The sequence below is a fragment of the Anomaloglossus baeobatrachus genome, chromosome 12, assembly GCF_048569485.1.
Source record: "Anomaloglossus baeobatrachus isolate aAnoBae1 chromosome 12, aAnoBae1.hap1, whole genome shotgun sequence".
Taxonomy (NCBI): Eukaryota; Metazoa; Chordata; class Amphibia; order Anura; family Aromobatidae; genus Anomaloglossus; species Anomaloglossus baeobatrachus.
In genome coordinates, this window is record NC_134364.1 from 13,459,885 (window position 1) to 13,473,066 (window position 13,182).

The 13,182-nt window shown below is 46.6% G+C and overlaps 2 protein-coding genes across 2 annotated transcripts in view; both read right to left on the minus strand.

Annotated features, from left to right (window-relative positions):
- Nucleotides 1-2,977: 2,977 nt before the first annotated feature.
- On the minus strand, nucleotides 2,978-6,301 carry LOC142257983 (serpin A3-3-like). Its single transcript, XM_075330328.1, has 4 exons — nucleotides 5,656-6,301; nucleotides 4,022-4,292; nucleotides 3,793-3,940; nucleotides 2,978-3,181 (listed from the first exon to the last, which is right to left on the minus strand). Exons 1-4 carry the CDS (start codon nucleotides 6,299-6,301, stop codon nucleotides 2,978-2,980), a joined length of 1,269 nt encoding a protein of 422 aa, XP_075186443.1.
- A 4,128-nt stretch (nucleotides 6,302-10,429) lies between these two features.
- Nucleotides 10,430-13,182, minus strand: part of LOC142257854 (serpin A12-like) — a 40,858-nt gene continuing 38,105 nt past the window's right edge. The window contains exons 3-5 of the mRNA XM_075330106.1: nucleotides 11,741-11,966; nucleotides 10,961-11,060; nucleotides 10,430-10,609 (exon numbers count right to left, since the gene is read on the minus strand). Of these exons, the coding sequence (XP_075186221.1) occupies nucleotides 10,577-10,609; nucleotides 10,961-11,060; nucleotides 11,741-11,966 (359 nt within the window). The 3' untranslated portion in view covers nucleotides 10,430-10,576. The remainder of the gene's footprint in view (nucleotides 10,610-10,960; nucleotides 11,061-11,740; nucleotides 11,967-13,182) is intronic.

Sequence of the window (13,182 nt, forward strand, 5' to 3'; positions counted from 1 at the left end):
CGAGTGTGTCATGGCCTGATGTGATCTCTGGGAAGAAGAAGGTCACAGATATGTGTGCATCGCAGATCTGCTTTTGTGCTCGCTCACCATTTACCCTGAGTTGGAGGATAGTTAATTTCATCCAATACTGAAGGGGTTAATACATATTTCTATCCTGCGGCACTCTAACAGGTAGGTATAACCTCAGCTGCAGCCGCTCTCTTCTGCTATACTGTAAATATCCGCTCCTCACTCCTCCCTATGCCGGCTATGCTCATACCTATGCTGTCCACTTGGAAGGAACCAGTCTCTGGAGGAAGCTGAGGTGTCGCTTCAGTTGCAGCTGAGAAGTTCCTGCCACAGTTTTATTTGTTGTGTCTTTCTACCTTGTTTGTTTTTCCTACCTTGTATTGTCTTATGTCAGTAGTGAGACTAGCGCCTCACTGGCCTGCACTAGTCAGGGCGAAGTTCAGAGCCACTGAGGACCTAGGCAAGAGGTCGGTGCACGGGGGAAGAACCCATCTAGGGCTGTCAGGGAGTTCAGGGATCAGCATCAGGTCAGTGTTGGGAGGTGACCCCGTCCCCCCTCTCTAGTGCCAGGGCCCAGCATTGTATCATGTTCCCAGTGTATCATGTGTGTTGCAGAAATCGCCAGGAGTCCCCTTATAGCGGTGTCACCAACAACCATACAGACAGCCAGTGACAGGCGGAGAGTCACCAACACCCGTACAGACAGCCAGTGACAGGCAGACAGTCACCAACACCCATACAGACAGCCAGTGACAGGCAGACAGTCACCAACACCCATATAGACAGCCAATGACAGGCGTACAGTCAATAACACCCATACAGACAGCCAGTGACAGGCGTACAGTCACCAACACCCATACAGACAGCCAGTGACAGGCGGAGAGTCACCAACACCCGTATAGGCAGCCAGTGACAGGCAGATAGTCAATAACACCTATAGAAGCAGCCAGTGACAGGTAGATAGTCAATAACACCTGTACAGGCAGCCAGTGACAGGCAGACAGTCACCATTACCCATACAGACAGCCAGTGACAGGCGTACAGTCACCATTACCCATACAGACAACCAGTGACAGGCGTACAGTCAATAACACCCATACAGACAGCCAGTGACAGGTAGATAGTCACCAACACCCGTACAGGCAGCCAGTGACAGGCAGACAGTCACCATTACCCATACAGACAGCCAGTGACAGGCGTACAGTCACCATTACCCATACAGACAGCCAGTGACAGGCGTACAGTCAATAACACCCATACAGACAGCCCGTGACAGGTAGATAGTCACCAACACCCGTACAGGCAGCCAGTGACAGGCAGACAGTCACCATTACCCATACAGACAGCCAGTGACAGGCGTACAGTCACCATTACCCATACAGACAGCCAGTGACAGGCGTACAGTCAATAACACCCATACAGACAGCCAGTGACAGGCGTACAGTCACCATTACCCATACAGACAGCCAGTGACAGGCGTACAGTCAATAACACCCATACAGACAGCCAGTGACAGGCGTACAGTCAATAACACCCATACAGACAACAAGTGACAGGCGTACAGTCAATAACACCCATACAGGCAGACAGTGATAGGCGTATAGTCACCAACACCCATACAGCCAGTGACAGGCAGACAGTCACCAACACCCATACAGACAGCCAGTGACAAGCAGACAGTCACCAACACCCGTACAGATAGCCAGTGACAGGCAGACAGTCACCAACACCCGTACAGACAGCCAGTGACAGGCAGACCGTCACCAACACCCATACAGACAGCCAGTGACAGGCAGACAGTCAATAATACCCATACAGACAGCCAGTGACAGGCGGACAGTCACCAACACCCGTACAGGCAGCCAGTGACAGGCAGATAGTCAGTAACACCTGTTCAGGCAGCCAGTGACAGGCGGACAGAGAATAACACTCACAGTGACAGGCAAACAGTCAATAACACCTATACAGGTAGCCAGTGCCAGGCAGACAGTCACCAACACCCGTACAGACAGCCAGTGACAGGCCTACAGTCACTAACACTCATACAGACAGCCAGTGACAGGCGGACAGAGAATAACACCCATACAGGCAGGCAGTGACAGGCGGACAGTCAATAACACCCATACAGGCAGGCAGTGACAGGCGGACAGTCAATAACACCCATACAGACAGCCAGTGACAGGTGGACAGTCACCAACACCCGTACAGGCAGCCAGTGACAGGCAGATAGTCAGTAACACCTGTACAGGCAGCCAGTGACAGGCGGACAGAGAATAACACTCACAGTGACAGGCAAACAGTCAATAACACCTATACAGGTAGCCAGTGCCAGGCAGACAGTCACCAACACCCATACAGACAGCCAGTGACAGGCAGATAGTCAATAACACCTATAGAGGCAGCCAGTGACAGGCAGATAGTCACCAACACCCGTACAGGCAGCCAGTGACAAGCAGATAGTCAATAACACCTGTACAGGCAGCCAGTGACAGGCGGACAGAGAATAACACTCATAGTGACAGGCAAACAGTCAATTACGCCTATACAGGTAGCCAGTGCCAGGCAGACAGTCACCAACACCCGTACAGACAGCCAGTGACAGGCGGACTGTCAATAACACCCATACGGACAGTTAGTGACAGGCGGACAGTCAATAGCACCCATACGGACAGTTAGTGACAGGCGGACTGTCAATAACACCCATACAGACAGTCAGTGACAGGCTTCTAAGGCCTAATAGTACAGTTTCTACAGGACTGGAAGCTTATTATCCTTCTCGTACAGTCCTGGCAGAGCGCCACCTTCTGGATGGTGCAGCCTGGGCAGCACAGGGTACTTGTGCCTGTTGTGGATGGAGATTGGGCCAAGAATTCAGGATTCAAGTAAATCTGTCACAAGAAATAGACAACAAAGTCTTCTCTGCTGCATCTTTATTACTTCTCCCATTGCAGAATCGTGCAGACACCGGTCACAGCTCCACGTCTTTCTTCGTTGGGTTCGTGATTCTTCCCATGAACAGAATCGTATCAGTATCATCATCAATGACGAGAACAAGAAACGACCTGTTCACTTTTATGTCTGGGTTGACAGAAAAGAGCGTAAGGCCAAAGCCGGTAGAGGGCGTCTCCTCCGTGCCTTTCTCACCAACATTGAAGACGACCTTGTGGACCGCCTGGAGCAAAAGAGATCAGACATCCTCAAATACTGGGTCAGTGAGGAAGGGGGCACACTGGACAGATGACCCCGGGGACAAGGCCTTAGAGTAGGGACCTTTCCATGCAATCCTGGACTGAGAACCCATCCTACCCCCTGTCAGAACACATATAAGAGCAGTGGCCGCCTCTAGTGATGTCTATGGGAGGCCCAAACTGGTTACTTCAATGGAGACAGCCATAAGCAATCATTGACGCTTCTTCATGGTTAAATCAAATGTGGCCATCAGGGACACCCCATTTTCCTTAGTGGTGGGAATCATCATCTTGGGATGGAGCCAGAAATGTTTTAAAGGCACCAATGGTGCAGGTCATAGACCTCTTTCTCCAACTGGAGGACTAACAGAGAGCTAGCTGGTAACAAGCCAACATGGTCTTCGAGATTTGGAAGCCTTCTGGGTCCCCAAGGTGGCAAGGATGTAGATTGGAGTATTTGCCCCCAGAGCTTGGTGCCAGACAGAGGCCGACATGACTTTCTATCTTTACCAGTGTAGTAAACTTGAAGCGTGTGTCATTATATATACTGAAGTGGGGACACAATGGGAAATTTCAGGATAATATGGCCACTTACCTGTGACACCCACAGTTTATTATTCTGAGAAATTCCGGAGAAGTTCGCCCGGTCACTGAAAGCCATCGCCATACCCAGATCACCGAGAACCTTCTTAAGGTCCAGGGAGGAGGTGAAGGAAAACTTGGGTAAGTGAAGATTTATTTTACTATGGGAAGAAAATGTTCAACATTGAAACAAAGTGGACGGATACATTGTAACCTTTCAAGAACCTTTACATCGTTCTTACCATTTTCCCATTGATTTCCTCCATCCAGTGATCACGTCCATAGACAAAGCTTCTTCTACATCGTGGATCTTTCCGTGGTCAGGGACGATGAGGAGCATAGACACTTGGCTTTTGTATGGGAGCTCGATCACCGTGCACGAATGCTCCTTGTCCTGGTGAAGGTTATATACACCGGGGTTACTCATCATAGGAACCTTCACTGTCGTGCCCGAACCCACAAAGAAGGTGTCCTGTGCGGTCAGCAGGGGGCCAAACGGATGCTTCCATTCCCCTATTGATGAATATACGACATAGATACTACACAGATATACGTAGATACAGTGTGTCCACCCATATCCTGTCCCCCGCCATTAACTTGAGAACGGCGGCAGCTATAGGCATAGAAGTGGTGTCTAGGTATAGTAAAGTAGCCATGCGCTATGCAATGAAACCACCTATAGCGCCACCTGGTGGAAAACAACGGAGTTAGCATTTTTATCTTGAAAACGGAACGAGATAGAGAAAAAAACTGAATTACAAAGTTGTAGGGCATCATCAATTCAATACGAGTCCACACCTTGCATACAGAAATGCTATGATTAGAAGGTGTAAACCTCACAAGGCTGTGGACGTGAAGCGATACCTCATGGAGACCTTCCTATAAGTCATTGGGTATGGTGGCTGTGTGGAGTGGCCTCCGCTCACCTGACCTGATCCCATTGGACTTCTTTCTGTGAGGTCACATCAAGCAGCAGGTGTATGCGACCCCTCCACTAACATTGCAGGAGCTACGACCACGTATCACAGATCCTTGTGCAAACGTGTCACCTACCATATTGCACAACGTGCAGCAAGATACAGTATGCTGTGCAGAGCCCAGATGTGCATTGCAGCCAGATACAGTATGCTGTGCAGAGCCCAGATGTGCATTGCAGCCAGATACAGTATGCTGTGCAGAGCCCAGATGTGCATTGCAGCAAGATACAGTATGCTGTGCAGAGCCCAGATGTGCATTGCAGCCAGATACAGTATGCTGTGCAGAGCCCAGATGTGCATTGCAGCCAGATACAGTATGCTGTGCAGAGCCCAGATGTGCATTGCAGCAAGATACAGTATGCTGTGCAGAGTCCAGATGTGCATTGCAGCCAGATACAGTATGCTGTGCAGAGTCCAGATGTGCATTGCAGCCAGATACAGTATGCTGTGCAGAGTCCAGATGTGCATTGCAGCAAGATACAGTATGCTGTGCAGAGGCCAGATGTGCATTGCAGCTGACGGGGGCCGCTAATGAGCGCCATATGCATGACCAGCATTCAATGTTTTGGGGGGGTCATGGGTTTCATATCCTAGCATTTTTGTATACAAGGTGTCGATTCGTATTGAATTGATGATGCCCTACAACTTTGTAATTTACTTTTTTTCTCTATATTGTTCTGTTTTCGAGATAAAAATGCTAACTCTGTTGTTTTCCACCAGGTGGCGCTATAGGTGGTTTCATTGCGTAGCGCATGGCTACTTTACTATACCTAGACACCGCTTCTATGCCTATAGCTGCCGCCGTTCTCAAGTTAATGGCGGTGGACAGGATATGGGTGCACACACTGTATATTAGATACATAGATGTGATATATATGGATAAATATTTAATATTTTACATTTAAACAAGACATAATTGACGAGAACCATTACTGCGTCTGGCTTCAAATCTTTGATAAACTCTGGGATTTTTCCTTCAGTTTTGTTCTTCACATGATCATTGATCTTCCTCTTGACCTCCTGGGGTCCATCTTTGAAGTCAGTCTTCGCGATCTTCGCCTGGTGGTAATGCTTTGTATCATTATGGAAACGTTGAAGGATTTCCATCTTTTCGTCCACAAATATGGCGTTTCCAATGTTGACCTGCAGTTGGCCCTTGGGTTGGTTCAGAGTCCGGTGGAGATGGGCCAGCGCTCCATGCACTTGTGCCTCCTGCGTGTGGTTCAGGTTTAGGACATCCAGGATCTCCTGGTGAGTTGTGGATCCGGCTCCCAGCACCAGTGTGGACAACGCCGTGGAGATACTCAATGGAGAGAAGACAATATTTTGGGTTGGAGATGCCTTCGCCTCTGATGATTTGGAGGCTACGTGCTTAAAAAGCTTCAGAGCAAACTCTGTATTTGCAGTAATTATTGCACTTTGGGCCTCCTTGAATTGTTCACCATCTACCGTCCTTTTAATCTCTTCACGAGGAAAATTACAAAAACGCCGGTCCAAAGCGACAACCATGGGGATGAACCATACGAGATATTGGAAGACGTTCATGGCTGACCTGCTAAGTGCTGACCTGTGAAATGCAAATTGTATAAGATTCTTGACATTTTTTCAAAGGACTGTCTCATTCCTCACTACCCCTTTAATTAAAGAGCACATGAGCAAGCACATGTCCAACTCCTGACAACCTCCTTTTTCTTGGGGGATGTTTCCATTGGGTGTGCATGGATGAAGTGATCACTATATGGAATAGAAGATAGTAGATCAGGTCCACCAGAGAGAGCAACTCTCCCTACGGTTCCGAGGGGAGGTGTCATGACGTACAAGGGGATAACCGGAGCTCCTAGACTGGCCCTCAGGCTAGGGGGCCCTAGCTGTCCCTTATCCCAGATATACTTCTGATGGTGAAGAGGGCTGAACCACAAACTTAGCCCACTCCTGGCCAGCCCTGCTCCCAGAGGTACTTCTGATGGTGAAGAGGTCTGGACCGCCAACCTAGCCCTGATCCTGGCTAGCCCTGCTCCCAGAGATACTTCTGATGGTGAAGAGGTCTTGACTGCCAACTTAGCCCTGCTCCCAGAGATACCTCTAATGGTGAAGAGGTCTGAACCGCCAACCTAGCCCTGCTCTAATACTCCCTTTCCTCATCCCAGGGGAGGACTTGGACAGGAGTAGTTAGACCCACACAAATAGGCAAATGTAAAAGCAAAACTCCGACTCACAGCAGAGGTATTAGACAATACGTGATCAAGAGGAAATAAAGAGCAGGGAGGGAATAAACATACAACAAGAGAATTCCCACAACACTCCAAACAGCACTCAATACTTCACCAGCAATTGGATCACAACAGCACATGGTCCGGTATAGTTTCAAGCTATAGTCAGCATAGAAAGTAAGTTTCTACCATCTTAAAAAAGCGGGGAGAAGCTGTGATAGGTTTCTGATAACGTGATCCTAGAGGTCACCAGTAGGTGAGGAGAGATTAACCCCTGCCAGCCCAATCACTAATGAGCACATGCTGGTTGATACCTGAGCCTGTCTGTGCTACTCAGAAGCCCCATAGAAACCACAGTGTGGCGTGTCAAAGTCTGCGGTGTGAACAGCGTCAGATACCGCCATGACACTCAGCGAGTTTTGAGCCCATCGCCGTGTGACTGGAGGGTGCCATGCAGAGGGCTATGAGGGCCATGTGCCCTAACAGGGTGAGACAACCCCATTAATGTATTATTTTGATGGAAGCCTCAGACGTTTTTAATTTGCCAGTAATACTGATTGATCTATATTAGATCCATTGTTGTCCACAGTTTGCAAAATGTTGAATTTGTTTTTGGAATGTTCAATGTAACATTGTGACAGAATGGAACGACATTTCATAGGGAGAATCAACATTTACATAGCCCTCCGTGTTCTCTGGGTGACAACCCCTATAGGATAAGTAGAGTTGGCCGTAGTGGTTGCCACTCAGCTTGACCGAAAACGACAACTAAAGAACTTGATTTTTTGGGGAGATGAAGGTGTGGAACCTTTGGCTATAAAGTAACTATGACAGTACATACCTCCTGCGGTGCGACACAATACCCCTCCCATCCTCCACCCAACGTACCTGGAATCTGCGAGGCGTCAGCCGGTAATCATCGATGTAACCGTATAATAAGACCTTCTTACGCTGCAATCTCTGAATGGTTCCTGCTAAATTGTAACCGCTAGTATTGAGCCCTAATACCCAGGAAAAGAACAAGCGGGAGTGTATTTGCTCAGTAAATGATACTTTGTAACTGATAAAGTAAACACATTGTAGAACGTTTCTCCTCCGTCGGCTGCTTTTCATTTTGATGTTTTTAACAAAGGTTAACCCCCCCCCCCCTATATTTCTCTATTGATTTTCCTTCCCCAGTTTTGGAATATTGCTATGATTTGGGGGGCAGCGCAGTGAGTGAGAGGTGGGAGTAGGAGAGCGAGAATTGGGTATCGGCGGGAGGCGGATTTATAACCCTCAGTAAAAAGCAATGGAAGATAATGAGGGAAACAATGAGAACGTGAGCCGCGCAGAGATGGAGGGAGGAAAGAAGGAAGCAAAGGAGGTATAGGGGCAGCGAGCGGGATTAGTGGACCTACTGGACCACAGGAGTGACCCAGACTTACCCTGCAGTGGGAGATTTAACCAAGCGTCCACTGCAAGACGGACGCCAGGTACCACTCCCAGGGCATTGACCGGGACTGTGGCAGCTGACCCCCCAGGACAGGTGACGGACTCAGATTTAGACAGGTACAGGCGGGGTGGCTGAGGCAGGCTGGACAGGTGGGTATGCGCAGGAATGGTGGCACGACAGGGGTACACAGATATGGGAAGGCAGTTACAGGAGACGGACACAGAGTTAACGGGATCTGGCAACTAGCTAGTAGAGTGGTATACTGATTAACTGAATGTGTTGCGCAGGCACCTTCCCTAATAGGTGGGTGCCTTAAATACACTGCCTATGGCTGAGGGCAATTCCTGGAAATAGCATGCCAGCCCTTTAAGAGGAGGGCCAGTGTGTGCGCGTGCATCTTACATGCACTCTTCGGATCCCCCTGTGTGGCATATACAGAGCTCGGGAGAAGAAGGAGGCAGCGGCACACGTGGATGGCCGGGGGAGTGCGGGGAGGTGAGTAAGTGGGCGTCTCTGCAGAGAGAGGGAGGAAGAAAGTGATCTGGGAGGAAGATGGGAAGTAAGAAGATTGGAGGGATCAAGAGAAGAAGGACAGTTCAGAGGGGTGCAAGAAAGGAAAGGAAAGGAATGGAAGGGAAGAAAAAGAAAGGGGAAAAAAAGAAAGGAAAAAGAGTTGGACCTTTCAATCATTGTGGGAGAATGAACTTTGAACATTCTGCAACCCATTCTCTTAATCATCACAATATGGAAAATTAACAGGTAGAGAAGTGACACAAAGAAACCAGAGAGGTCACACCATACAGCATTGACAAAGTCACAAGTAATGCCGCTCCATCTGCTGAACACAGTCCTCCACAACATAAGCCTGCAACTGTTAAAGAAAGAGAAGGGCTGGAAGGATGTAAGAAGAGAAGGGAGAGTAGAAAGTAATGAAGGAATAGAAGCAGTATCATGCCTCGGGATTCAGTTCGGCAGCCTTGTGCTGTATTGTCGGGTTAATTCCCAGCTGAGCCACTGCATGGTCAATATCTATCCATGTGCTGATTGTCTTTTACCTTTAGTCCTATTCTTTTTGGTTTGTGGTCAACAGGTGTTTTCATTTTCTCATTTACTCTGTCCGATTACATTTCGGGTGGGGCTTTTTATACCCTCATTACTCTGGTCTTCTCTGCTAGATATATATCTATGTGAAGCCTGCTAAGTTCCAGCCCCACTGAAAAGGATTTTTGCCAGAGACCAGTGTGTTATCTGTTTGTTGTCTCTTTTTCTTACTCCTTTCTCCTGTTGATAGTTCAGTTGTAGGAGGCTATCCTAACTTGCAGTTGCTACATCACCTTGTTCCACTTTTGCACGTGTTAATGTTTCCACACCTCAGGTCCTTACTTGTCTCTGCACGATTCCCTTATGCTGAGTTATAGTGTATCACTATCTTCCCTCTGGTTCATTAGGAGGTATGAGAAACAACTCAATGGCCTTTCAGGCAGCCAGGTACGAGTTGTGATTTCCTAGCACTGTGGCCAGGAGCCACTAGGGACTATGCAGCTATGGATACTGGTCTGTAGAGGAACCAGCTGGGGCAGGTACAGTTGGTAAGAGATTGTCTTTATATACCAATTTATACGATGTATCCACCCATATCCTCTCCACCACCATTAACTTGAGAACAGCGGCAGCTATAGGCATAGAAGTCGTGTCTAGGTATAGTAAAGTAGCCATGAGCTACGCAATGAAACCACCTATAGCGCCACCTGGTGGAAATCAATGGAGTTAGCATTTTTATCTCGAAACCGGAACGAGATAGAGAAAAAAAGTGAATAACAAAGTTGCAGGGCATCATCTATTCAACACGAATCGACACCTTGCGTACAGAAATGGCTACTTTACTATACCTAGACACCACTTCTATGCCTATAGCTTCCGCCGTTCTCAAGTTAATGGCGGTGGATAGGATATGGGTGGACACTCTGTATAACAGGAAGAAATATAAGAAGGGTGGAAGCAAGGCAATAAGGAAACAGGACCCATCAGCGCTTTCATCTGCATCTTTATTATCCTATAGGGATGAACATTTTGTCTTAAAGGGGACGTTTTGTAATTATGGAGACGCTTATACGCCGCTGGCTGGACGTGGATGACTGACGGGGGCAGATCAGCTTTTGTCTTCATTACACTCATTTATGGGAAAGTTGCTGATATTCTGGCTGCGACCTGTTGGCGAAAATGGACAAAATGGAGTTAGTGTCACAGGAAACTTGGTCATATATCGTGGTCCTATAGCGAGCCCCTCTGTAAACCAATAGTGTGACTGTATGTAATGCAGGAAGCTGAGGTATGAGGAGCTGTTTGCTGAGGCTTTACAACATACACTGCTCATATCGCAATATCCACAGCCGCATTATTACTGCAGAGCTCGCAACTATTAATAATGGCATTGTGTACAGTATATAGCGCCAACATGATCTGTGCAGCTGTACAAAGCTGTGTTCTCTCTCACATCGACAATTGCACTACTCCATTATAAGCATCCAGGGACAACATACAACAATGAAGAAACGTCACCTTGTTAGTATTGTAATCAAAGCCATTAATGGAATATAACTCAGTGGTAACTGCAGCACAAGCGTACAGCGTGGCCCTGGGGACCTCCAGATTAACCATCCTGCAAAACACACACATAGGAGCAGTATTATAGTAGTTATATTCTTGTAAATAGGGGCAGTATTATAGTAGTTATATTCTTGTACATAGGGGGCAGTATTATAGTAGTTATATTCTTGTACATAGGGGGCAGTATTATAGTAGTTATATTCTTGTACATAGGGGCAGTATTATAGTAGTTATATTCTTGTACATAGGTGGCAGTATTATAGTAGTTATATTCCTGTATATAGGGGCAGTATTATAGTAGTTATATTCTTGTACATAGGGGGCAGTATTATAGCAGTTATATTCTTGTACATAGGGGCAGTATTATAGTAGTTATATTCTTGTACATAGGTGGCAGTATTATAGTAGTTATATTCCTGTATATAGGGGGCAGTATTATAGTAGTTATATTCTTGTACATAGGGGGCAGTATTATAGCAGTTATATTCTTGTACATAGGGGCAGTATTATAGTAGTTATATTCTTGTACATAGGGGGCAGTATTATAGTAGTTATATTCCTGTATATAGGGGCAGTATTATAGTAGTTATATTCTTGTATATAAGGGCGGTATTTTAGTAGTTATATTCTTGTATATAAGGGCGGTATTATAGTGTTTGTATTCTTGTACATAGGGGGCAGTAATATTTGTGTTCTTGTACATGATTGCATTAGTAGTATACGGTTCCTTACTGTCTGGACAGTGACTTTCTCCATTGGGCCAGGTTGGCATCAGTGACGGCTTTTCCCACTTTTTCCTCCTTGCCGTTATCTGGTATTATGATCAGTGCGTTTACATATTGGTTCTTTGGAATCTCGATCATGGTGAATCCGACCTCGGTGTTGATCAGGGCATTGTACGTTCCTTTCAGCTGGACGATGTATTTTTTGCCTTCACTTACTGGGAGCTTCCATGCATCTAGAAACAAGAGCTGATTATTAGACAAATAGTGAAATATTCGGGTTTCGATTCTTTGTTCTGAATAATTTCTATTATTCGTGTATTTGTACCAAATACCAAAGCTAATGTAAGTCAATGGGAAGCTCAAATCATTTTCTGGAGGAGCTTGGAAGTCTGGGAGGCTGTAAAAATGCTGCAATGGAGGGAAAAGTGCAGGAACTGAATGGGAACAGCCTGGGGAAGACGCCTGGATGCGTTTCTCACTCACATTTGGTTTCTGGGAATAATTTGTTCAGAGTATTACATGGATTAGAACAGGATAGTGATACTTACTGAGTTTCCCCGCGGCTGTCAGTGTTTCCGGGTCCGATTATTAAAGTTCTTGAATGTACACTGCTTCTCCCACCCATTAGGTTATGTGTACATGTTCAGTATTTGGCTGCAGACATTTCTGCACCAAATCTGCATCTCCTGGCAAACAAAATGCACTGATATCGCGTGCGTTGTGATGCCATGTCAGTGCAGTTTTTTTTGCCAGGAGCTGCGGATCTGGTGTATTGAGTTCAATGAGTTCACCTCAGTTCAGTTCACCTGAAGTGACAGCTGGAGTACTATAGGAACAAGAACTGTGACCTCAGGTTAAGTCATTAAATCAATGCCAGATTACCAGATTAGGTGTATTGCACACATTGAGTATTTGTAGTGCATATTTTTAGTGCAGTACTCATTTTGTAATACATGCCATTTTGAGATGAGCTGGCTTTCTTGGTATTTGGTTGCTGACATTTCTGCAAAAATCTGCATTTTCTCGCATAAAAAATGCAATGATGCTGCATGCGTTTTGCTGCTAAGTCGGTGTAGTTTTATTGCCAGGAGATGCAGATTTGGTGCAGAAATGTCTGAAACCAAATACTTAATGTGTGCACATCGCCTCATCTGGTAATCTGGTATTGCGTTCAATTATTTCACCTAAGGGAGGTCACTAAGTTCAGTGAGTTCAACTCATATCAGTTCACCTGAGGTCACAGCTGGGGTACCGTGCAAACCCCACCTGTGATCTTAGGTGAAGTCATTGAACTCAATGGTCTAATACCGGATTAGGTGTGTATTTGCTTGCAGACATCTCTGCATCAAATCTGCATCTACTGGCCAAAAAAATTCACCAATACCGCATGCATTTTGATGCATTTTCGTTGCCCAATCCGGTAATCCAGCATTGACTTAAATTACTTCA

Excerpts from the sequence above, each read along its gene's own strand:
- LOC142257983 (XM_075330328.1), bottom strand. The coding sequence starts at position 6,301 with ATGAACGTCTTCCAATATCTCGTATGGTTCATCCCCATGGTTGTCGCT. Across the intron at positions 4,293-5,655 it reads CAATTATGTCTTGTTTAAAT|GGGAATGGAAGCATCCGTTT; the intron begins GTAAAATATTAA and ends ATTCATCAATAG. Across the intron at positions 3,182-3,792 it reads ATAAACTGTGGGTGTCACAG|GCGGTCCACAAGGTCGTCTT; the intron begins GTAAGTGGCCAT and ends CTTTTGCTCCAG.